The sequence below is a fragment of the Coccinella septempunctata genome, chromosome 1 (genome assembly GCF_907165205.1).
Source record: "Coccinella septempunctata chromosome 1, icCocSept1.1, whole genome shotgun sequence".
Classification (NCBI taxonomy): Eukaryota; Metazoa; Arthropoda; class Insecta; order Coleoptera; family Coccinellidae; genus Coccinella; species Coccinella septempunctata.
In genome coordinates, this window is record NC_058189.1 from 21,734,022 (window position 1) to 21,761,131 (window position 27,110).

The 27,110-nt window shown below is 39.0% G+C and overlaps 1 protein-coding gene across 1 annotated transcript in view; it reads right to left on the bottom strand.

Annotated features, from left to right (window-relative positions):
* Positions 1 to 12,729, bottom strand: part of LOC123323050 (intraflagellar transport protein 122 homolog) — a 216,085-nt gene extending 203,356 nt beyond the window's left edge. The window contains exon 1 of the mRNA XM_044911251.1: positions 12,691 to 12,729. Coding sequence (XP_044767186.1) covers positions 12,691 to 12,696 — 6 coding nt within the window. The 5' untranslated portion in view covers positions 12,697 to 12,729. The remainder of the gene's footprint in view (positions 1 to 12,690) is intronic.
* Between the last annotated feature and the right edge of the window lie 14,381 nt (positions 12,730 to 27,110).

Consider the following 27,110-nt stretch of genomic DNA (forward strand, 5'->3'; position numbering starts at 1 on the left):
ATAATAATGAATCTTTATTTCACGAAACAGGAAAATCACAATTATAGGGTAAAGTATTACATATCACATGTTACAGTTCGACCAATCACATTATAGAAATATAAGCATAAGAATAAAAGGAAAAAACAATATGCAACCCACGCTCAGAAAAAACCCGAAGCCGAAACATAACGAAATAAAATGTCAACCTTCAAATCAACACAAATTCAAATACTCAACCTAATAGTCCAAGAGGCAGAGCCAAAAAAAGTCTCTGAATTTATTACGCCTGGTTTTTTCTCAGGTGATTACAATCATAATATACAATAAAATGCTGCGGTCAGTCAAGTGGATGTTAGAACATGTGCCTCTGGTGCGCGGTCAAACATGTCGTGATCACCGACATAATAAAATCAATTCCTTAAGGCTGAAACTTCATTAACTTTTGTTTTTTGGTATGTAAATCAAAATTATGATGGTCAGTCAACGTCCCATCGGGACACAGGTGGTCAGTCAACTTTAATGTGCGTAGCGCGAGGCGTAGCGTCGTTTGTAAGGGTGCAATTCGTTTATTAAGCGTGAAATTTTTTTTGTAACTACTACTGAGTATATTATTATAAAATAAAATGGTCAGTCAGCCATTCCGTAGAACAACGCCCGTCAGTCGGTGGATAAAAAATTTAATTTTTTTCGCTCTCTATAGATATTACATCATAATCATTCAAAGTAATAAGGCACTTCCGTGTCGCAATCGTGCCTTAAAATATCAGAAATAAAATTCGTTCGAAATCAAAAGTGTACTCAACTATTGCAGGTATACGCACAGGTAAGAACTCCTTGATTTTCAAACATTTTTAACTAATATTCATTTAATTCATTAGGGATAACAAGCTATAAATAATCATCACATAATTCATCATCTGAATCTTTCATATTATTATTTTCACTATCGTGATCTGACACGTCAAGCTCAGGTGTTGCAGAATCTAAAAAATAAATAAATTTGTGATCGTTCAATTCAGATAAAGATATTTCTATACCTGTATTTTCTTGTAAAGGTTGAATAATTTTTTTTTGGTGTAGCAGGGGGAAAATCTGCAAGACAGACGAACCACCCTCATCTCCTGAGGGGGAACAGTGTGGGGTTTCTCACTCTCCTGAGCTCGAGACCCACTAAAAACCCTACTGCTTCTTGAATTTTGGTTCCGGGCATTTGCCTATAAACCGTTCATCTCTTGGTCGGTTTTCTTCTCGCACACTATCGTGCTGGGATTTATGTGTTTATCCTCTATTGGATTAACACTTTATTGAATTTTTCAATAAGTTTCTGTTGTTATTTTAATCTCTTTTTAATTGATCTCTTGGTCTCCTTCGGTAAATTCGCATTCTCCTTTTGTCTTCCTCTGGGTCGTAGTCCACTAGTCTCCTGAGTTCTTGATTCGGATGGTTTTTCGCTGTTTCGAATAATTTCTCTGCTTTTCTGTTCATGTGGCTTCTTCTTCCTATCAGAGGATAGAGTCTATTCATCACTGCTTTCGTTTTGTCGATTGCTTGTTTGATATGACTTTTCCAGGTAAGTCCTTTGTCAAGCGTTATTCCTAAATATTTGGCTTCATTTTTCCAGTCGATTTTTTCGCCGTCAACATCCAGTTTTGTTGTGGGTCGCAGTCTTCTCTTCTGTAGTAATATTGCTTGGCTCTTTTGTCCATTGAGCTTGATTTTCCACTTTATGCACCAGTCATTTGTTTCGTCAATCGACTCTTGTAGAACTCGTTCTATTATTTCAGGGTTTCGGTGTCGAGTTGCTATGCCTGTGTCGTCAGCATATAACGTTAGCATGGTTCTTGGATTTTTCGGAATATCGTGGATGTATATGTTGTACAGAAGTGGCCCAAGTACTGATCCTTGGGGTACTCCAGCCTCTATATCTTTAGTTGAGGAGCATTCTCCTCCCACTTTCACGTAAAATCTTCTATTTTTGAGATAATTCCTGATCAACTTGCATATTTTGATCGAATATCCAGCACATCTCATCTTGTATATTAATCCTTCATGCCATACTCTGTCGAATGCTCTGGCGACGTCTAGTAAAACAAGACCTGTAGCTTGTTTATTTTGGAATCCCTCTGTTATGTACTCTGTGAGCCTTAATAATTGTTGTTCTGTTGAATGCTCTCGTCTGAATCCGAACTGTTCTGGTGGAATTAGTTCCAGATTTTCGGTTTCCTCATTTAGCCTCGTGGCGATAATTCTTTCTACTACTTTTCCTAAAGCCGACAGTAGACTTATCGGTCTGTAGTTTTGTGGAAACTTCTTCTCTTTGAATGGTTTATTGAATACTATGACTTCTGCTGTTTTCCATTTTTCTGGGTAGTGTTCTGTCCTCATAATTCCATTCGCGATATTTGTTAGAGCGGCTATACCTTTTCTAGGTAATTTCTTTAACATAACATTCGTTATTTTATCGCTTCCGGGAGCTTTCCTCTTCTTCAAACTTCTAATTATTTCCCTGATTTCATTTGGCGATGTTGGCTTGTCTATTTCAGCAGTCGCTGGTAATTCATCCATTTCTTCATCATTTTCTTCAACCAGTTCTTCCAAATCTTCATTATCGTCGTCTATCCTGCAATTTATTCTCGATTCTCGTTCGATCGAGTCCGGCAATGCATCTGCCTTATCTGTATTGGTATAAGCCATTCCCCTTTCTCCGTGTAGGGGTGGAATTTTAGTCTTTTCTCCTCGTAGGCTTTTTTGCATTCTCCATGCAGAATGATCGATTGTATTCAGTTCTTGAACCCTTTTGTTCCATCTGCTTGTTCTTAGATCTTTCAGGGCATTTTTCAGAACTTGGCTATGTCGGTTGAGGTTCCTTCTATTCAGATCATTTTTGTTCAGCCTATATATTCTTCTGAGTCTTCGATGTTCTTGTATAAAATCTTTTACTTCTTTAGGCGTATCGCCATGCGGATGACTTGGAGCTGGTCTCTTCACTCTTCTCGTGCTTTTTTCGTAAGCTTTCAATATAATCTCTTCCAGTTTATCAACCGCACATTCCGGATCTTCTGGAGTGTTTATTGTTGGAATTTCTGTTATTTCCGATTGTATTAAATAGCTGTATTTAGTCCAATTGGTATATTCTCTTATTTCCAGCAGTTTTTCTCTTGGTTCTTCTCCAATTGTCAATTCCACGGGATTGTGGTTTGAGGTTCCATCTTCCAAAGTTTCAATCGAGAATTCTTGAGTTATATTTTTCAATATCGCGATATCTATTACATCTGGTATTCCTCTTCCAAAAGCAAGATATGTCGGTAGCTCAGGTCCAATAACTATGGCATTTTGTTTTTCGGCGAAATCCTTGAGTTTTTTGCCATTTCTATTCTCTGTTATGCTATTCCATAATGGGGATTTACAGTTGAAATCTCCGATGGAGATTTTCGGGTTTGATCCTTCCAACATGTTGTTTATCTCTTCTTCCAATAGATTGTTTTGTGGTGGCTTATACGCCGAAGTTATTTCGACTTTTTGCCGATTTAATTCGGCAACAATCGTCACTTTTTCTGTTTTTCCTTGTGTTTCGTCGGATCTACTTTTGAAGTAGTGTTTCAGATCTGTTCTCACCAATATTGCTACTCCTCCTCCGGTGTTTGTAATTCTGTCACATCTATATGTTTCATAATTCATGAAATTCAGTCTTCTGTTCCGGTTTATTCTTGTTTCCTGTAGGGCTATAATATCAGGTTGTCTTTCTGATATTATTTGTTCTATCTCGGCTTTCCGAGTGTTGATCCCGTTTATGTTCCACGAGATTATCTTGAGGGATTTCTTCCTAATATCCGTAAGGTCCATTAATTCCGAGATAAATTCAGTTTACTGAATAAGGCTTGGAGTTTTTTCTCCATTTCCCTCTCAATTTTCAACATTATCTTGTTGAAAATTTTTTCCGTGAAGATATCTAAATCATCGGCTGATTCAGATATCTTTTTCTTCTCCTGTTGACTGTTCACAGCTTGTTTCATTGTAAGCTTTTTCTGTCCTTCTTTTTTCTGGACGGGTTTTGGAGTCTCCCTCTTCTTTTCCTGCTCTGTAGGTTGGGTCTTCGCTACTTCCTGAATTTTTTGTTCAGAAGTTGTTGTTTTTGTTACCTTCTTTTTCTGTTCAACTGATTTTCGGGAATTTTTCTTTCTGGTCACCAACTTGAACTCGCTACATCCTTTGTAGCTAGCTGGATGGCCCTCTTCTCCACATAAGACGCATGTGGCATTTCTCTCTTCACCTTTTCTGGTGAGTGTGCAGTCATTGCTGCTGTGACTTCCTGAGCACTTCACGCATCTCCACGGGAAGGAGCATTTGTTTTGTGCATGTCCGTACCTTTGGCACCTAAAGCACTGGCTTGGACTTTCAGGCCTCTTTTTATGTTCAACCACAATACAGAGGTTGTAGAGTCGCTTCACTTCGAAGATTTCCTTTTTCTGGGTTTTAACCAGGTAGAGAGGTATTGGTTTCTTTGTCTTGTTCGATGTCATTCTGGACACCTCAGCGTCTGTTATTCCCTGGAATATCAGGTCGTCCTTAATCAACGCAAGATCAGCGTCGATTGGTAAATGCCTAATAACGGCATATATCTTCTTCTCCTCCTCCATTTGGTAGGTAAAAAATTCTTTACCATGCTGCTCGAAGAATGTAGTGAGTTTTCTAAAATCATCTACGGTTGACGCGATGATTTTTATACCGTCTTTAACTGTAGTTGCACGGTTGTAATTTATCCTTGTTGTGTAGAGAGCTTTAGATATCTCTACCCAATCTGAGGTGCCCATCATCGTGATGGGTGGAATTTTATCTCTTTTAGGCACTTCCGTTGCCTTCTTGACAGTCTCCTCATCAGAAGAGGAGCTTTCTTTTCGCGCGCGTTTAGTTGGGGGCGCGTTTGGGGCCTTCGCGACTTGCGTTGAATCATTTTTCCTTGTTTCGGGTTGTGAAACAATTCCTATAAGGGAATTATTCTTGGAACCCGCTACCGGCTTGGTGATTGCGGCGTAAGTGGGAGATTTCGGCATATTATTGCGGGTCATTTCCTCCCTCAAGAGGCGCATCTCACCGACCAACTGTGAAACAGTTTCAGTCAGTTTGACTATTTGAGCTTTCAACTGCCCATTTTCTTCTCTGAGTTTTACAAGCTCCTCGTGTTCGCCTTCGCTGAACTTTTCAGCATCGGTCGCTTCCATGTAGGAACCCTCATTATCTGAAGTTTCCGACATGGTTTTATACTCAAAAATCTCAAAATATCAAACAATTTGAAAATAATAAAATATTCAGAAATCTTCACTGAAATAGTCTAATATAAAACTATGGTATAAAGCCGAATGTTTTATACGCTATGATAAAAATCAGAAAAGAGATACGAAAAATAAGCTCACCTTTCTGCAGTACCAACGAGAAAAAAAAAATTCTCTGGACACTTAGGATGAACACCAACTTTGAAAATTTTAACAAATTAAAATTCCGATAACAAATATAGAACCTACACAAACGTCACAGACGGAATCAAATATTCCGTAGCTTGGTTAGTGGGCACTTTCGCCTCCGCTTTCTCTTTTACGGCACTGTGACACTTCGACTTTCTCGTCCGCTTTCTCTTTTATAGCACTAGGAACACTGTAGCACGTCTTCTTTTGTCAAGCGAATGACTCGGAATGATAATAACATCCTGTACAAGTTCTGGTAATTGATCGCCTTCGAACCAATCACACTCATATTTCTCATCCGCCAATTTCCAGGCGTAGTCAGTAGGAGATAGCTCCGTTGGAATTTGACGGTGAGCATAACGCCAAATATTTGTAATGAATCTCGCCGCTCTTAAGAACTGCTGCATCAATTCTGATTAGCATGGTGGCATACTCGACCCATCTACATTGATTATTTTAATTTTAAAACGATCGTTTGTGGTACTAATGCCTGTTTTCACCAACGATCCCTAAACAAGCTGCTACCTAAGTATTCCTTAGCTTTAGGGAGTGCCTAACTCTACCCATAATATAAATTCGTTTTCATCGTACAAAGGTACACTTTGTTAAGGAATACTTATCTAGGGAATGGGTAGGAGCTCGTAGCTACGAAATTTGGCTACGAGGGTACAGACGTAATGGTTCACCGAATCGCACGATTTTTTATGTCTTGCAAACAGATTTACGTTTATAATCTCCTGAAATATTCCAATGTCCTGGGTCCTATTTTTATTGTTTCCCTGTAATAAACATAAGGATCTGTGCTCGTGACATTGACCTGTCGTTGTAGTTTGACGTTAAAAATATTAATATTTTTGAGAGAAATTACGCCAGTATCTGGCTTTCAAATCCGAATAATCATGAAAAGAGAAAATACAAGTGAGCTTTTATAGAATACATAGTACTCCGCTCTACACATACACTCTCCTACATAACACTGGATTATGTGATCTATCTAAAAACAGAAAGTGGAAGTGGATATCTTCGAAAAATGTTTCAAATTCATTTCATAATAAAGATCAGTACACACCAAATTCTTGGCAGAATTTTGACAAAGAGGTTAGATAAAAAAAGAAGTTACCTCGGGAGTTACCTATATGAAATATTCCTAATGGAAAGATTCTTTTTGCGTATCGTAGACATGTCAAAATCCGCTGTCACTTTATTAGGGATTCGATAGGGGATAGACTTTCGGGCATTTATAATTTAGGGTGTCATCTAGCACTTAAAGCTACATTCACAATCAATTCACGGGCCGAAGTGCACTTCGGCACGGAAGCTTAGCAGATGGCGTTCTCCGTTACCATTCACAATGAAATTCAAGACAAGATTTCTTGCAAGTTGCAAACTATCACTTGGGCAAAGAATTTCGTGCCGGCTATAGATGATGCTGATGCTTATGTTTTGATCAGTTACATTTTTGATTCATTTGAGTATTTGGTTCCAAGAAATTTTCTCTCGAATTTCATTGCGAATGGTAACGGAGAACGCCATCTGCTAAGCTTCCGTGCCGAAGTGCACTTCGGCCCGTGAATTGATTGTGAATGTAGCTCTAGAGTTCCCTAAATGTTGGTGAAAACGAAATTGAAGCTGAGAGTCACTTAAATGGGCTTAGGTATTCCTTAAAATTTAGGGATCGTTGGTGAAAACGGGCATTTATACGTCTTCGAAAATAAAACGAATCGTGCCTCGTCAATTGATTTTATTTTTCTCAAGACGTATAAATGGCAAACAAATTCTTGAACTCTATTTAACATATTATTTTGGTTGCTTTCAACTGCAAGTCCAAGGTCAGCGAATGTTTTTTGAAAATCTTCGCTTTGCTTCATTATCTGCAGAGGTTTTTTTTACCTTTCTCATAAAAAGCTGGGTTAAAATCACGTCCAGTCAGAGCATGCAGTCCAGGAATAGCATTGCAAACAGAATTTCACAATTTTTGATGCATTCTTTTTTTTTTTTTTTTGGTGTAGCAGGGGGAAAATCTGCAAACAGACGAACACACCCTCTGCTGAGGGGGAACAGTGTGGGGATTCTCACTCTCTGAGCTCGAGACCCACTAAAAACCCTTAACTGCTTCTTCATAGGTTCCGGGCATTTTGCCTATTAACCAGTTGACTCTTATGGTTTCTGGACTCTCACACGATCATAGTCGTGTTGATAGTTGTTTGCTGCCTATAGCTTTTATAGGTTAAGCTCTTCTTTGGTTACATTTAAATCCTTAACTGATCTCTCGGTCTTCGGTGGTAGGTTCTTGACCTTCTAGCTTCTTCTGTTGGATCGTAGTCAACTAATCTTCGTAGTTCCTCATTTGGATGTTGTTTGGCTTTGTCGAATATCCTTTCCGCCTTTCTCTTCATAAATTCTGTAACTGGTTCCCATTCCAAGTCTTTGTAGATTTGTTTGTTCCTAACAAACCAGGGTACGTCCATCGCCATTCTAAGGAGTTTATTTTCAGTGGCCTGTATTCTCTTGATGTGGGTCTTGGCTGCGAAGCCCCATGCCGCCGATCCATATGTGAGTTGTGGTCGCGCAATAGTTTTAATCATCGTCAACTTGATGTTCTTATTCATATGACTTCTTCTGCCTATGAGTGGATAAAGTTTACTCATTGCGGCTTTTGTTTTATCAACAGCACATTTGATGTGGTTTTTCCATGTAAGTCCTCTGTCAAGCGTCACTCCTAGGTATGTTGCTTCATTTTTCCATTCAACCTCTTGTCCATCAACTTCAAGGTTTTCTTCCATCCTCAATCTTCTCTTTTGCAGTAATATTGCTTGAGTCTTTCTTCCATTGATTTGGATTTTCCATTTGATGCACCATTTGAGTAATTCATCTATGGCTTCCTGCAGTCTCCGGTGTATGATCTCTGGGCGTCGATGTCTGAACGCTATTCCTGTGTCATCTGCGTACAAGGTGAGCATATTCCTAGCATTCTTCGGGATATCATAAACGTATATTACGTAAAGCAGAGGTCCAAGTACCGATCCTTGAGGCACTCCCGCTTCCAATTGTCTGGTTTGAGAGGTTGCTCCATCTATCTTCACATAAAAGTTTCTATTCCTCAGATAGTTCCTTATAATCTTGCATAGCTTGGTCGAATATCCTGCTTTTTTCATCTTGTAGATTAGGCCTTCGTGCCATACTCTATCAAAAGCTCTCTCGATATCCATCAGAACTAATCCTGTGGCCTGTTTTGTCTGCATTCCTTCGGTGACGTATTCTATGAGCCGTAGTAATTGGAGTTCAGTCGAGTGTTCTCGTCGAAATCCAAATTGTTCGGGTGGGATTATCTTCAACATTTCTGTTTCCTCATTCAGCCTTTTGGCGATAACCCTCTCGACGACTTTTCCTAGTGCTGATAGTAGGCTGATTGGTCTATAATTTTGAGGAAATTTCCGTTCCTTTCCAGGCTTGTTGAAAACTATCATTTCTGCAGTTTTCCATCTCTTTGGGTAGTATTCGGTCCTCATCACTCCGTTTGTTATATTCGTCAAGGCTGCTATTCCTTTTCTAGGCAATTTCTTCAACATATAATTCGTTATCCTATCTTCTCCCGGTGCTTTCCGGTTTTTCAGTTTCATTATGATCTCTTTGATTTCTGTTGGTGAAGCCGGTTTTGGAATGATTTCGGTTTCCGGTGGTTCCATCATCAGTTCTTCGTTTGCCTCCACTTCTTCTTCTAGATCTTCATTGTCATCATCATTTCTGTAATTTATTCTGGCTTCTCTCTCAATTGAGTCGGCAAGTGCTTCGGCTTTTTCAAGTCTCGTATATACCATTCCGTTTGCTCCATGCAGTGGAGGTATAACTGTCCGTTCTCGTCGTAAGCGTTTTGATCTATTGTATTCAGTTCCCTTAATCTCTGGTTCCATCTGTTATTACGCAGTTCTGTTAAAGCATTTTTCAATATTTGACTATGCTTATTCAGTTTCTTCTTGTCTTCTTCTCTTTTTGTTGTTCTGTAGATTTTCCTGAGTCTTCTGTTCTTTTTTATAAGTTCCTTTATATCCCTTGGCGTATCTCCGTGTGAATGTTTCGGAATTGGTTTCCTTATTCTCTTGGTGCTTTCTTCATAGGCTTCTTTTATATGATTTTCCAATTTTTCAACTGCTTCATCTAATTCATCCTGGGTGTTTATTTGGGGAATTTCCCTGATTTTCTCCTGCAGTAAATTCTTATATTTCTCCCAGTCTGTGCGATCCTTGGTTTGTGTCTCTTCTTCGTTTCTTGGGCCATGTCCCACTATGAATTCTATGGGATTGTGGTCTGAAGTTCCGTGTTCTATTGTATCAATGCTGATTTCTTCAGTGATGTCTTTCATTACGACAATGTCCAGTACATCGGGTAGTCCATTTACTCTTGGTATGTAGGTCGGTATATCAGGTCCTATCACAACTGCATTAAGTTTTTCAGCATAAATCTTCAGTCTTCTCCCGTTTGTATTTTCCACCCTACTGTTCCATTCCTGCGATTTGCAGTTAAGATCACCAATTATGATTTTCGGGTGTCTTCCTTCTAGTAGCATTTTTAGATCCTCTTCCAGCATGTCCTTATCCGGTGATTTATAAGTTGAAATAATCTTCACTTGCCCTCGATTAGTATTCACAATAATCGATATTGCTTCTACTTCTTGTCCATTGAATATTTGGTCGAAATGGTGATCCATATTCCTTCTAGCCAGTATAGCAACGCCACCTGTGCTGTTAGGTCTATCATTTCTGTAAATATCGTAATTGGGAAATGCTATCCGAACGTTGGGGTTAAGTCTCGTTTCTTGGAGAGCTATGACATCCGGTCTCTTCTCTTCAATCAGTTCTTCGAATTCTGATCTGCGGGCTCTCAATCCTTCGACGTTCCAAGAGACGATTATGAGATTGTTCTTTATCGTCGTGTCAGCCATTAAATATTCTTAATAATTTGCTGCATCTTCTTCTCAATCTCTTTCTCCAGATTCTGCATCATCGTGCTGAGGAGGTTTTTCGTGAACTTATCCAGTTCCTCAGTGATTCCAGAAATTCCTTTTCTGGTTTCGGCTTTTTTGACGGTTTTTGCCTTCTCCGTCTTTTTCTCTGGTTTCTTCGTCTCTTTGACCACTTTGGTTGCAGTTTCCTGGGGTTTCTTCACTTCCGAAGAGTTTTGGGATGGCCTCGGTGTATTTTGTGTTGGCCTCGAGCTGGTCTGGTTCGATCTTGGCGATCTCTTGGTCTTTTTAGTGACCAATTTCCATTCGCTACATCCCTTGTAGCTAGCTGGATGTCCTTGCTCTCCACAGAGAACACAAGAGGCATTTCGCTCCTCGTTCTCCCTGGTAAGCGTACACTCCTTGGAGCTGTGATTACCGGAGCATTTCACGCACCTCCATGGAAAAGTGCACTTACTTTGGGCATGTCCATATCGCTGACAGCGGTAACATTGTCCAGGCCCAATCGTCCTTCTCTTAGGTTCAACAACACAGTTCATGTTGTAGAGCCTTTTCACCTCGAAGATACCCTTATTCTGGGTTTTAACCAGCAATAAGGGCATCGGCTGTTTTGTTTTATTTGAGGTCATCCTTATGACCTCAGCATCGACGATCCCTTGATCCTTGAGGTCGTCAAGGATCGTCGGGATATCTGCATCCAGCGGTAGGTATCTCACTACCGCGTATATTTTCTTTTCTTCCTCCCGTTGAAGAGTGTAAAACTCCCTATTTATTTTATGAAGGAAGTCCGTCATCCTTCTATGATCATCGGCGCTTTGTGGGACGATTCTTATACCGTCCTTTACTGTCGTCGCTCTTTGCTATTTAATACCGTTTCGCATTAGCGCGTTCGAAATTGAAGTCCATTCGGACGTACCTCTCAGGGTGACAGGGGGGATTTTTTCTTTTCTCTCCACTGGAGTGGTTTTCTCTTGGTCTGGGGTTTCCTAGACTCTTTTCTTGTTTGCATCTTCATTTGACGAGGAGCTATCCTTTCTCACTCTTTTGGCGGGTGGGGAAATTTTGGTTTGAGGGGTTTTGACCACCTCCATCTTCTGTTTTGGAACCGGTAAGTTCACTTCTTGGACATTTTTCAAAATAATGTTCTTCTTGAGTGCTTTGGAGTAACTTTCCTTATTTCCCTCCTGCAACTCGAGCCTCTCCCTGAGATTTTTAATCTCAGCAACTAAGCTAGATACGCATCTATCTAACTCATTCACCCTCGCTTTCAAACTTGCGTTCTCCTCTCTCAAAATATCGTGTTCGGACACGACATTAGCGATTTCTGGCGCGTCTTCTTCCATTACGGAATCGCAGTCCGAATGGTCAGACATTTTAGAATCTAATTAATAATTACTTTGCTACTCAAAGAAATTGGAAATAAAATTTTTCAAGACAAAAGAAAAATGGCTAAGTTATATATTTTCTATACTATGAGAAAAATAAATCGACTCACCAGTGATATCCGTGGAACCAGCGATCTTGGAGGTGATCTGGACTCTACACTGAACACACTGAATTTGAACGAATTTCCGCTCTATAACGCATACACTTATAGAACTTACAAAAAAAAACTTCGGAAGTTTCGTAGACGGAATCAAAAATTCCGTAGCTTCGCTAGTGTCAACTTTCACTTCGACTTTCTCTTTTACAACACGAGAGATGACGTATCGCACTGCATCGCTAGTGTACACTTTCACTTCGACTTTCTCTTTTACAACACGAGAGATGACGTATCGCACTGGTATCATTCAACACATCTACCTGCTTCAACGTCTCGAGGTTGAAAATGATGCATTCTACTGACATTAATCATCCTTTGATGATTCCTAGTCCCAACTTCTATCTACGCCCACTAATGCTGACTGACCAGCTGTGTCCCGATTGGACGTTGACTGACTATCATAATTTTGATTTACATACCAAAAAACAGAAGTTTATAAAGTTTCAGCCTTGAGAAATTGATTTTATTATGTCGGTGATCACGACATGTTTGACCGTGCACCAGAGGCACATATTCTAACATCCACTTGACTAACCGCAGCATTTTATTGTATATTATAATTGTAATCACCTGAGAAAAAACCAGGCTTAATAAATTCAGAGACTTTTTCTGGCTCTGCCTCTCCGTCTATTGTTACTGCATTATGTATCTACCAGCGGAATTCAAAAAACTGGAGGAACATTTCAACAGTTCTACCAAGAGTTTCAGCTCCAGATTGCAAAGAGCGATTGATGCCATTGGTATACCTCCATCCTTCAACCACCTGCAGGAAGATTTCTCGTCATTTAAAGAAAATATGGCTGCAGCACAAAATTAATTTCTGTCAATTTTGATGATCGCATTGACGCATTGGAAAATGAATCAAGAAGGAATTGCATTCTTGTCCACGGTGTAGCCGAGACAAAGAGTGAGGTGCCTCTAGCACTCATCGAAAATGTGATTAATACAATGAAACTTGAATCAGATCTCTCTACTGATACATGCGTGAATGATTTTAATCATTACGGTAGGCTTGTCAATGATAACATCACAAAACCGAGACCCCTCTTGGTTACATTTACTAAATACAAATACGATGTGAGTACCATCTCTTTGCTGATGATTCGCAGATATATATTTATATTTCCGTTGAGAATTTTGAGAGTTCTGTACGGATAATCAAGGAGGATGTAGCTCTCTTATCTGAAACGGCATCCAACTGTGGTCTTCTTCTAAATCCAGCAAAAACACAATCAATAGTGATTGGCACTCGTAGATCTCTGAATAGGATCGATCCCTTGAGATCCGAGGTGAAAGTCAATGGAAATTCTATTACATATTTCCAAACCGTTTAAGATCTCAGTACCGCCTGCAGAAAGCGTTAAAATGTTAAATACTTGCACCCCAAGGGCGGCTCGTCAGAGGAGGCACGGGAGGCTAAGCCTCCTCATGAAGCTTAGAGCTAAAATACATTCACTTGAGGGCATGTCCTCATTTTCAGAAAGTTATTTCTATATGAATTTTCCGAACACCTGAACTAGATATTCAGATAAAAATTAGTTCATTTTTCGGTCTTCCGCTCATAAAAAGCCAGCATACCAATCATACAATCAACATACACCGGCCGCGTCCGCGTTCGCCGCATCGAATGTAAATATTTCCTAGGACTGTCTATTCGGACGGAGGCTGTTGGGCCTGCTGCTTGCGTTGACAGTGCAACTCACGCATACCAAAGATTATAGAGTTAGGTTAGGTTAGGTTTATAGGCTTTATAATCTTTGACGCATACGTTCTTTGTACTCACATACTAGCCGAAAAAGAATTCAGCTGACTTACTGTACCACATAAAGTAAGTCAAGGGGTGTGTTCTGTACCATATTCGCCGTAAAATGTATGAGAGGAGGCACAGCTCCGCTGTTCTCCATCGATTCTTTCTTGCCGTCTTCGACTATATTTGCTTGATCTCCGGCGGTAGGGGCGTTGTCCAGCGTAGTTTGTTATGATTTCAATTTGAATGTAACGACTTCCTGGAGAACTTGAACTTCGGGAAATTTGTGATATATTCTTGATATATTAGGTTGTTTTGTTAGGGGTAAGTACTGACACGGATCAAAAAATAAAATGAAATCGAATAAACTGTATACGTTGTTAAAACCTTAAGACCTCCACCAAATTTAATTACACTAAAGTCTACCGAAAATCGCCAGAATAGAGGTTTCAGTGTTGTTTGGTACGATAAATGTGATTGGTTAACTGGATCGATCAAACGGGAAAAATTATTTTGCTGGTCTTTATGGCTTAAAACGGGGTTTTCAGATTTGAAAAATTTACCGCATTCTTTCGAAAGGCACAACAAGTCGAAGGAGCATATAGCATCCTCTTGCATTGAAAATTAGTCTTAGAACTGGCAACTTTTCATTATATTGAAAAGTATACTTCTTCTATACAGGGTGTTTCCTAATAGAATGTCAATATATATAGGGGTGATTTTTGGGCGCATTTTAAGAAAAAAACTTCATATGAACATATGTCCCTCGATATGTCCTAAACGTCTTACCTTTTGAGATACAGGGTGGCAATATTATCAAAAATAAGTCATTTATTATTAATATCTACAAAACCACTTCAGATATTTAAATGAAACTTGTCATATATGTGGAAGAAGCATTTTTTAATGTATAACTTTTTTTTTAATTTCCACCAGTGACGTTCGTACGAAATTTGACCTGCCTATTTTGGCAGACATTGATGGTACGCCACAGATTTTTCCTGAAATAAAAATTATTTTTGAAATTCCTAGTCATTTCTTACCAAAGTTGATCCCTTGATTTTTTTCAATCCGATGCACGGTTTCTGCTTATAAAAATAAAAAACGTTTTTCTGCATTGAAATAAATTAAAATTATGTATGTAAGTAAGAAAGAATTGTAATTTATCGTAGTGGGCTGTGGCAAAGAATTTGATATTTCTGTTGTCAAGGTGGTTGTCATTATTTCGTGCAACAGTTCATCAGTCTTTAAATTCAGTTCTTCGCGTCTTATTTATTTTTGAAAACTTTACCACCCTGTATCTCAAAAGGTAAGACGTTTGGGACATATGTTCATATGAAGTTTTTTTCTTGAAATGGGCCCAAAAATCACTCCCATAAATATCGACATTCAATTAGGAAACACCCTGTATATTGACTGATAAGAGTTTGTTCCAACTGTCCTCGAAAACTTTTAGCCTCCTTAGCTCTCAAGACCACGAGCCGACACTGTTGCACCCGACTTACTTAACTCCTGATGCTTTCTTCAACGATGAGTTGGTTGTGATGGACTGCTGAAGGGGCCCCGCTTGAAGATGGCAACTGCTGGCCGTATTGGAAGGGACGCTCCGAAGAGACCAAATCCCCTTTATGAGCACTTAACTGAACTAAAACTATGAAAGTACGTAAAATTCGTCTTGAACATATGTATGGTGACTGAGGCACTTGATAATTGATCGAACGAGAACTCGTTCGTCGCATTCGACGGAGGCAATCGACTGGTTCACCGCTCGAAAACCAAAATCGTACTGTTTTTGATTATTGTCTTTTTGCCTTTTTCTCAAATAACAAACGTTTTCCTGCATATGTCGGTTTCACGTAAGGAAAGGTGCAAGTACGGGGGTCGTTGGTGAGTATTTGAACCACTTACGTGAATACCGAACATTCCGGCCCGGGAATCCGGGAAAATGCAACAATGCATTTTTAAGGGGACCAGAAAAAAAAGAGAAAAAAAAAACATTAAATATGAAACGTCAATGCTGCACGCATCACACATAAATTTCGTCATTTCATGGTAGCGGACAAAGTTTCATCAGAGGGTGTTTCAATTCTCCAGAAGGAGTTTTAACAGTGGCCACCATCGGTATTCCGTCACGACCAGGATGAAGCTTTATGACACGAGCCAAAGCCCATTTACAAGGTGTTTTCTTCCTTAGCTGCCCGAAAACTAGACAAGGGCGGTCCTAGACTGATTTTCTGGGGGGGGTATTAATTGAAAGAACAATTGAAATTTCAAATTAAGACTTCAAATAACACCCTGTAGGTATCTTTAGTTGGCATTTGCAGTACCATATTTTTTTTTTTAAATTGTACAGTGCATACTATTTTGGGTGAGACAGCCAGGGTTTCTCGCTTGTTATTTAAGATAGAGCCTTGCGGTTTTCACGTTTCTTTCCTACTTTTTTGTGAAATTCTGCGTAAAATCCAGTGGCGTACTCAATTTTTGTTTTCGGGGTATGGTTTTGAAGATACGACACAAACCTATATTTTTTTCAATGGAAAACCCTGTATTTCATTACTTCGTTGAATTCGTTATTTTTTTCCCTTCAAAATTATGTATAACATTATATAGGTCGGATGTTCAGAAATGCTAAAAAACAATAAAACATCACGTAATGATGATTTTTTGTTAGTGAGCCATGAATTTTCCAAGTTTCAATAAAAGGATTATTACTTTTGATTATTAAGAGTAGTATTTCATGTATGATACAAACATCCTCGTTGTTATTATGGCTACTATACATTTGGAAACATTGTTTAATCAAGTAGGCATTGAAGAGAAAAAAACAAATCTGATCTAGCTGTCATCGCTATGAATTGTTATTGTGTTTAGGCACAACAGTCCCGAAGAACTTCGTGCATAAACAGAGAAATTACAAAGCAGCCCTTTTATAATGTTAAATGCACTCAGGCATTGTATAAAGACCTATAAAGTATAAAGTCTTTATACCACGTATTGAAAAGGTTTGTCAATTGTGTATTAGGCAAAACTGACAGCAATTTGAACAGTTTAATTAGTAAAATACTCGGTAAAATATTATGTTTAATGTTGAAAATTAGTATCAATACCAAATATTTTATTTGTATTTCTTCTCTATCTAATTTGTATTATGAATTTTTGTATTATTTATGTGCTGCTACTAGGTAGGTACTGTTACGAACCGCTGAATTCAAATTTTATTTATATATTATTTTGTTAAAATCCATCAACACAATCGTAACTTATAAAAAGCAAATTATTTCAATTAGTCTATTCAAGAGTGACTTTTCTGAAAACTATTCTTGACTGACAACTCCCTATTATTTTTATTATGTTTCCATGCCATCAAAAATTTCCTAGCATAGCATCTATGATGAATAAATTTCTTATAAATCAACTAAAATTCCTTCTAATTCCTAATACTCATTGGAAAAACTAAACTAAACAATAATATATTGGGGAAACTCAAACCATAACGGTACCTTCGTTTTGTTTTTCGTGTTAGTGATGAGTTTATTATCTTTGTTTGCCATCTAATTGATTCTTCTTCTCTAAAATCATCATTATGTGATGTTTTAGTGTTTTTCAGCATTTCTGAATTCAACGAAGTAATAAAGTACAGGGTGTTCCATTGAAAAATATATAAGTTTGTGTCGTATCTTCAAAACGATACCCCGAAAAAGAAAATTGAGGACGACACTGTATTCTACCCAAAATTTTGTATCAGACGTAGTTTTCAGCTCAGCATTATTTCTCAAAACTTCGGAGATAAAGGAGGGATACGAAAAGTATCAATTTCCAACATCGCCCTGTATCTCATAAACGGAAACAGTTATGCAAAATCTGATTATGATAACTTGAGTTTCACAAAAAAGTTCTATCTTAAATAACAAGCGAGAAACCTGGCTGTCTAAGCCAAGATGAGATGCACTGTAAAGGAATCTCTCCTTTTCATTTCATCATAATATTGTTTTCTTAGTTTTTCAATTCAAAAAATCGTATTCGTTGGGCTCTGGGGGGGGTAATTACCCCCTTTACCCCCCCCGTAGGACCGCCCATGAAACTAGAATCGAGCCACTTACTTCGTTGTTGAAGCGTATGTAAGTATTCAGAGTGCCATCTTTTCCACAATTCAGTATGAATCTTTTGTAACAATTGCCACCGAGAAAGGCTATTCATTTTTGAATTTGAGAAGTCAGGTAGTGATAAAACTGAAACCGGCTCTAACATTAAAAAATAGTTGGGCGTTAGAGCATTGATATCTTGAATATCATTGCTGAGAGTGCCGATAGGCCATGAATTCAATACAGATTTTACTAATTTTAGGATAGTATAGAACTCCTCGTAAGTTAATATTTGTTGTCCAATTATGGATTTGATCCCACTTTCCCACAAGCCACCAAAATGGGGAGAGGCGAGGGGAATCAATGAGTGCTTGATACCCTCTTTTTCAGCTGCACTCCTGAGAAGAACTGATAATTCTCGGGCGGCACCTACGAAATTAGTACCATGATCACTTTACACAGTTTCAACACGACCACGACGAGCTATAAAACGTTGAAATGCGGCTAAAGAGGTTTCCGACGAAAAATCACTCGCTAATTCTAAATGAAGCGCTTTTGTAGTGAAACAAACAAATAAGCAGAAGTATCCTTCACAAGTTTTGATACCTCGATTTCGCGTCATAGTTAAACTGAATGGACCTCCGAAATCAACACCTACGTGACTAAAAGGTTTCGCTTGAGAAATTCTGGAAATAGGCAAATTTCCCATAGATGGTTGGAACGGTTTTGGATTAGTACGCCAACATTTATGACATTTACTCAGAAGAACGCGTTTAGGGGATAAAACTCAAAATTCCTCAGATATCAGAAACTGGGTAGTGCGAATGTCACAATGAAGACATTTTCGATGAAAATTATCGATTACTAATGTGGTAAATCGGCTCTTATTTGGCAATAAAATGGGGTATTCCATATCTTGAGGTAGAGAGGAATATTCTAATCTCACACCTATACGCAATACGCAATCCGAATCAAGAAAAACGTGCAGCTTTCGTAAAGGTTTCGAAAATCTTTTGGATTGGAGCGATTCAGAAAGCTAGGAGGCTAATAACGGTCCAGTTCTTTTTTGCGTTGGGTGTAGACCATTAAATGTGCACCTCAAAATGAAAGAAATAATTCTTTGTAGAATTTCCAGAGACAGAATTTATTCATTAATTCATCGATGAACGAAACAGATTGTATATCAAAATGAAATGCAAATTTTCTGTTTTCTTCAGAGGGTGTTAAGCAATCAATAATCTCCGATTGAACATTCAACCATGCGTTCAGAGATACATATAAAATATCTGATCCCTGAAACCACACACTGTCGTTAGACAATTCGGCAGGAAAAACACCCCGTGAACGTACATCGGCGGCATTCGATATAAAACCACGAATCGGGAGGCTTCTTGTCTTGTATATACGCGATTCGGTTAGAGATAAAAGTTTTGAATAGATGAGGAGAATTTTTTATCCATTGAAGGACAATCTTTGTATCACACCAGGCGCAAATTTTATTGAATTGAACTCGATGGCCCAGAGTACGACGTGAGCACTCCAACAATTTAAACAGCTGAACCGCACCACACAGTTCCAGTCTAGGAATTAAAATTCGTTTCAATTGGATTTTCCGCACACGAACTGTACATTTATGTTCTGTTTCGAATCAACGGAACGTACAAAAACAATGCAAGCGTAGCCCCTTTCACTTGCATCCCTAACCCATGAAGCTCATAGTGGGCTGATTCGAAAGGAAACAAATTTCGTTGAATTTTAAATTTTGAAAGGCTAGGTAATTCTGAGCAATACCTGGACTAAATTCGAATGATTTCAGGTGGTTATTCGCTGTTTCGAATAATTTCTCTGCTTTTCTGTTCATGAATTCCATTATGGTTTCCCATTTTAGGTCCCTATAAATCTGTCTATTCCTGACAAACCAAGGTGCATCTATTGCACATCGTAGCAGCTTGTTTTCAGTGGCCTGAATTGTTTTGATATGGCTCTTTGCCACGAAACCCTAGGCAACTGATCCATAAGTCAGTTGAGGCCTAGCAACGTCTTTGATTATCTTCAATTTTGTCTGGTTCGACATGTGGCTTCTTCTTCCTATCAGAGGATAGAATCTATTCATCGCTGCTTTCGTTTTGTCGATTGCTTGTTTGATATGACTTTTCCAAGTAAGTCCTTTATCAAGCGTTATTCCTAAACATTTGGCTTCATTTTTCCAGTCGATTTCTTCGACTTCAACTTCCAGTTTCGTTGTGGGTCGCAGTCTTCTCTTCTGTAGTAATATTGCTTGGCTCTTTTGTCCATTGAGTTTGATTTTCCACTTTATGCACCAGTCATTTGTTTCGTCAATCGTCTCTTGTAGAACTCGTTCTATTACTTCTGGGTTGCGGTGTCGAGTTGCTATGCCTGTGTCGTCAGCATATAACGTTAGCATGGTTCTTGGATTTTTCGGAATATCGTGGATGTATATGTTGTACAGAAATGGCCCAAGTACTGATCCTTGGGGTACTCCAGCCTCTATATCTTTTGTTGAGGAGCATCCTCCTCCCACTTTCACGTAAAATCTTCTATTTTTGAGATAATTCCTGATCAACTTGCATATTTTGATCGAATATCCAGCACATCTCATCTTATATATTAATCCTTCATGCCATACTCTGTCGAATGCTCTGGCGACGTCTAGTAAAACAAGACCTGTAGCTTGTTTATTTTGGAATTCCTCTGTTATGTACTCTGTGAGCCTTAATAATTGTTGTTCTGTTGAATGCTCTCTTCTGAATCCGAACTGTTCTGGTGGTATTAGTTTCAGATTTTTGTGTTCCTCATTTAGCCTCGTGGCGATAATTCTTTCTACTACTTTTCCTAACGCCGACAGTAGACTTATCGGTCTGTAGTTTTGTGGAAACTTCTTCTCTTTGAATGGTTTATTGAATACTATGACTTCTGCTGTTTTCCATTTTTCTGGGTAGTGTTCTGTCCTCATAATTCCATTCGCGATATTTGTTAGAGCGGCTATACCTTTTCTAGGTAATTTCTTTAACATAACATTCGTTATTTTATCGCTTCCGGGAGCTTTCCTCTTCTTCAAACTTCTAATTATTTCCCTGATTTCATTTGGCGATGTTGGCTTGTCTATTTCAGCAGTCGCTGGTAATTCATCCATTTCTTCATCATTTTCTTCAACCAGTTCTTCCAAATCTTCATTATCGTCGTCTATCCTGTAATTTATTCTCGATTCTCGTTCGATCGAGTCCGCCAATGCATCTGCCTTATCAGTATTGGTATAAGCCATTCTCCAGTCTCCGTGTAGGGGTGGAATTTTAATCTTTTCTCCTCGTAGGATTCCGTCTTTCACTACAGTAGCCCGGTTATAGCTGAATTTCTTGGTATAGACAGCTTTTGAGATCTCTACCCAATCTGATGTACCTATCATCGTGATGGGTGGGATTTTATCCCTTTTAGGTACTACCGTTGTCTTCTTGACGGTCTCCTCATCAGAAGAGGAGCTTTCTTTTCGCGCGCGTTTAGTTGGGGGCGCGTTTCGGCATATTATTTCGGGTCATTTCTTCTCTCAAGAGGCGCATCTCACCGACCAACTGTGACACAGTTTCGATCAGTTTGACAATTTGAGCTTTCAACTGCCCATTCTCTTCCCTGAGCTTTACAAGCTCCTCGTGTTCGCTGTCGCTGAATTCTTCAGCATCGGTCGCTTCCATATAGGAACCCTCATTATCTGAGGTTTCCGACATGGTTTTATACTCAGATTTCTCAAAATATCAAACAATTTGAAAATAATAAAATATTCAGGAATCTTAATTAATTAATTAATTAGAATGTTTATTTTGCTCCCAAGAAAATTATCACAATAACAAAATTACTACAGCATTCTATATCAAAAACAAACATTTTGTTTCCCACAAAAGTTCAAGACTTGTACGTCTGATATTGAAGTATGGTATAAAGCCAAGTTTTCTACGCTATGAGAAAAATCAGAAAAAAAAAATACGAAAAATAAGCTCATCTGATGTTTTCGGCAGTACCAACGATCAAAAAAGGACACTGGGGATGAACACCAACTTTGAAAATTTTAACAAATTAAAATTCCGATAACAAATATGGAACCAACACAAACTTCACAGACGGAATCAAATATTCCGTAGCTTTGTAAGTGGGCACTTTCACTTCGACTTTCTCTTCCGCTTTCACTTTTATAGCACTATGGAGCACTATAGCACGTATTCTTTTGTCATTATTTCACTCGAGACTCTCCACGTAAAATGATTCACGAATCTGCTCGGCCGCCAATGGAAACGATTCTCCCTCGTCCGCCAATTGCAAAAGAGCTTTCAAAGCTAAATATGGCGAACTGGATATTCCATAGACAACTGTTAACAAATTATAATCAGGAACGGGTTCATCAGGTGAAAATCTCCACAGAATTCTTTAATATTTTCTATCATTCGAATTAATCAAAATCATCCGATACATACTTTTAATGTCGGAATATAGCACAAAGAAATGTCAACGGAAATTCATCAGAATTTCAACAATGTCCTGTTGTAACTTCGGTCCGGTATGAAGACAACCGTTCAAAGATTTCTGACCGGGCAGTTTAGCTGAGGCGTTGAAAACGACTCTCAACTTAGTCGTAAACTTGACAGTTTCAAGACGCAACGATGTGGAATATAATATGCGTCATCATTGATTTCATCGTCCTGTACTAACGCCAAATGATTTTGATCGAGATATTCACGCATGAAGTCCAAATAATGAGCAAGATTATCGGGATTTCTAGACAAGCGCCGTTCTAGCGAATAAAAATAACTGATGGCCAGATCGCTTATACCGGGAAACACCGGATTCAAATCTCGAAATGGGATACCGTATATCTCAGGGGCGTAGCTACCGCGGCATCAGCCGTATCAATGATACGGGGCCCCCGATCTTTAGGGGCCCCGACTTGTATAACCAAAAATAGAATCTTTTTCAATGATCTACTCAAGCTTAGATCATACACTCTAAACTTTTCGATAAAAATCATATCTGGTCATTCAAATTCCGGAATCGATCATTTCGTTTCATTCGTAAAATCGAGCTTTTATCCACTGAGTCGGTGGCGTATATAGATAATATTTTCGGGGGGGAGGAGGAGCGAGACGCTTACCCCATCGAATGGTTAGGTTAGATAAAAATTTTTAATTGGGATTGAGATTCAAAGGATAATTTTGCGCCTAGTCTCCATGTTAATAATATTCATTTATTGTATACTGTATACTGTATACACTCCTGCACTGAGATATCAGGAGATGGGAGGATTTCAGACCCTACATTATATTTCAAAACTTTGTTATGATTACGAAGAATAATAACTACGGAATTCTCATCATTTTTAAACGAGGAAATAAAAAAGGACTCCAAAGGTTTTTGATCTGTATATGATCAATTGATTGCTTCAAGAGTTTGCTTGAACTCTGAAATTGAGGAAAACAATTCAAGTAAGGAGCTAACTGAATTGTTCTTGATAAAATTCAGTAACTCAGTATCCAGTTTTTCGCAGGTCATATCATCAGCATGATTTCCTTTCTTGACCAACCTGGTAATAACGGCAACAACTGAAGGAATCTTTTCGAACTTAAAATTGATCTGATATTATCTCAGGGCTTCTAGGAGACAAATAGATACTTGTTTTTTTACTACTTACTTATAAGAAGGAGCCATGGAAAAATTGAATCGCCTTCAGCAATGTAAAATTTATAATTTATTTGAATAGTTTTGCTTCTATGAGCTTCATTCGTAAATAATTGTTTAGAGGAGTTTATACCACGGGACTTTCTCGCTATCTGTATAAGACGAAAAGGGGGAATAACTACCAGAATGTGGGGTGTTGCCAGAACACTTTAAGGACAAGTAGAAGTTACGAATATTATAATAATTTCCACTTTCGTAGAAAAGATGGCAGCATTCAACGAATTTCACCAGGATTTGAATTGTAGCCAATGGCGAGACTTTTCGAGGAATTTTTTTATATGGAAATTCATAGAAGAGCAAATTTCACCTCGGAAAGTCGATGAGATGAAAGAATATTTGTTCTTCAAAGAATTTTTTTTTTCCTTTTGACGAATAAGAAAATTTCTGACTTTCAGAGATGATGAACTGATTGAATTGAATTAAAATGAAAATCCCATATGAATTAGTGGTTTTTAACGTAAGATTCATTTTCTCTTTTTGAACTGACAACTAAATCGGTGTAGACCCCTCTGAAAAATTAGTTGAACAGTTCAGAATTTCTTTGCGGATATAGCCGATATTTGTCTATTTGCTTTTCTGAAATATAACTATATTTTCAATGATATTCCAATTCCCCTGTTGAATTAATGCACCGTAATTATTATCCATTCGTGTCCATAGGACAAAAGTTTACCCTTCATTTGCTTTTGGCTAGATAATAAGGGCCCCCTGTCAAACACTGATACGGGGCCCCAATAGAGCAAGCTACGCCACAGGTATATCTACCACTTTCGTCCCGAGAATGACAACTCTTGAAATGATTTTCGCAAAAATCTTCATCAGGAGTGGGTTTGTTCATAACCTGAACCTCTACTTCCCAAAAAGCCTTCAAGGTATTTTCAACATTGACTGGTTCCGATGATTGAATAAAGAACGACGAAACAGACGGTGACGCTGTCTGCATGGTTCCCATTAAAATATAACCGAGCACTGTATACCAGTGTGAAAGCAGCCACGACTTCCAGCCACGGCGCCTCGGTGAAGCGTTCGGCCCGCTCGCTTGAATATATTGGGAATATATTATCCTACTTGTGCTCTTCAAGGATCATATAACCCCTGATTTTGAAGGGCATCCCAAGAGAATATATCCACTGAAAAAAAATTAAAACATCTCAATTTTACCCGACTTAGCATAATTTTTCAGACACACAAGTTGGGGATAGTGGGGGGGTTAATTCGTGCCCGACAAAATCAGGGGGTATATGATCCTCGAAGAGCAGAAGTAGGAGAATATATTCACTGAAAAAAAAATAGAAATATTCCAATTTTATTCGAAACTAGAAAATTTCCATTTTATCGACCTACTAACTCGTTATTCATTCCTAGAAATAGTTGAGAATGGTTGTAGATACTTAGTACCCTCACCCCTTTCCGAGAACATCATTAAATTGCATTGTCATTTCCACTTTTCAATGTCAATCCCGTACCAGTCTTGATTACGAATCAAGATACACCGCGAGCGGGCCGAACGATTCACCGAGGCAAACGCGTGGCTGGATCTCGTGGTTGCTTTCACACTGGTGCACTGTATTTACAGCATCTGGTTAATTTAAGTTACCGGATATTTTACCATTCAACAAAATTCTAGGGAAGATGTCAGCGCCGAGCAGCAAGTCGATATTACCAGGAACATTGAAATGAGAATCAGCCAATTGAAGATTGAGAATATAAAAAGGTTCTCCTGATGCACCGTGCCATTTTATAACAGTCATGGAAATGTTTTTCACTTGTTCAGACAAGAAAATTATATTGTTTTGCATAATATGAATATTATTAATATTTTCGCGCCCGGTTTTTAGAGATAAAAATTTCAACATGCCTGAATCATGGCAGTGCTCAGATTACTGGAGTTGGAGTATATGGTCTAGCGTTGCGCTCTCAAAACTGTGCGTCGCGACGCCCTGGCTGGGGCGCCTCGGTATTACCACAGGGGCCCCGTGAGGTGATCTGAATAGATCACCTCATAGTTGCAATTTAGAAACTTGAATCTCATTTGGAGAAACTATGCTCATCCGTCTCATTAATACCGAACGAACATTTTTGTTTTCATGTTTTACATCTTCTAATCATAAATTTAGATGCTATTTGGTGTTTTTCTGACAAATTATTATTAGGCTAGAAGTACAACTGGTAGATAGATGTATGGCAAGACGGCATCGCAAAAAAATTGCAACTTTCCAAGGGCGTCACAGTTGAAATAAGTTTGAGAAGCCCTGGTCTAGCAACTGTTCAAACCATTGAAGTCAAAATTAGAAAATATTTGTAGGTTAGGTTAGGTTAAGTTAGGTTTCAGGAGAATCCCGTGCGATGGTCATCACCTTGTCGTGGTGCACGGGCTTAAGTAGTTGCGAGGAAGCTTAAGACTTCTTTGTTCTTAAGGGGAGCAACGAAACCAAGAATGACCAACTCTTCATTACCTTTCCTCTACCTTCATCCTATGCCTCCCGTCCTTCCCATTCCTACTCCCCAACAGGGATGTGTGCCTCTTACTGCCCAAACACCAATGATGATGAATATGGACCGAGAGGAGATTGAACGAGCGGAGGAGGGATACCTCAGCACGGTAGGTGGAGTGTGCAGCGCAGGCACCAGCCGATCGAAATCCAGCTACTGCGTAGCCCCACAGGACCCCCGAGCTGTGGACGCTAATATTGCTACTCGGGAAGAACACAACGACCAACCACGCAGAAAGAGGAGAAGGAAGAAGGCTCCGAGCCAGTCCAGGAGTTCCCAGATAAGTATTACCAGTAGTCAACAAGGTAATCAAAGAGTGATTTTCAGGAACATACGGAATGAGATGAGACAAGAATATATGATGGAAGAGGGCCTTAAGAACAACCCGACAATTGGGACGACTACAAAAAAGAATGGGAGGAAATGAAAGTACTCGACCGGCTAAAGGTAGCAGGAAAAGAAGAGTGGACAGTAGAGTTAGCCCCAACACTTGCGAGCTACCTAGTATCAGCCGGCAGATTCCAGCTGAAGAAAACCGAAGTCCAGGTTACTCAATGCAGAACAGAAGACATCGATACCCCACTGACCTCAGAAACCCCCACTGCCACCCCAGAAAAACAGAGGAAAAGGCAAGATAAGAGGAAAAGAGAAATAGAGGACCAAAGAAAAGACGGGAAGAAAAAGAAGACACAGATAAGTACCAATATAAAAACCAACAAACAAGTCATTTTCAGAAACATTAGGAAGGACATGAGACCGAAATACCTAATAGAGGAGGGACTTAAGAACAACCCAGAACTAGCAACTCGATTCAAGGCAGACTGGGAAGCAATGAACCTTTTAAAAAGGACCAAGGACGGAGCACATGAAGAATGGCTAATGAAGGTTACACCAGTACTAGAAATCTACCTCACTGGGAAGGGTAAATTCTCCCTGAAAAAGATATACAGGTAATCCCGGCCAAGGAAATAACCATATGTTTCAGGTGCAGCGAGATCGGACACCTCCAGACAACATGCAAAAAAGAGATCAAATGCAGAAGATGCGGAGGCAGGCACAATAGAAAAGATTGCAGGAGGAAGCCCAACTGTCCCAACTGCGAGGC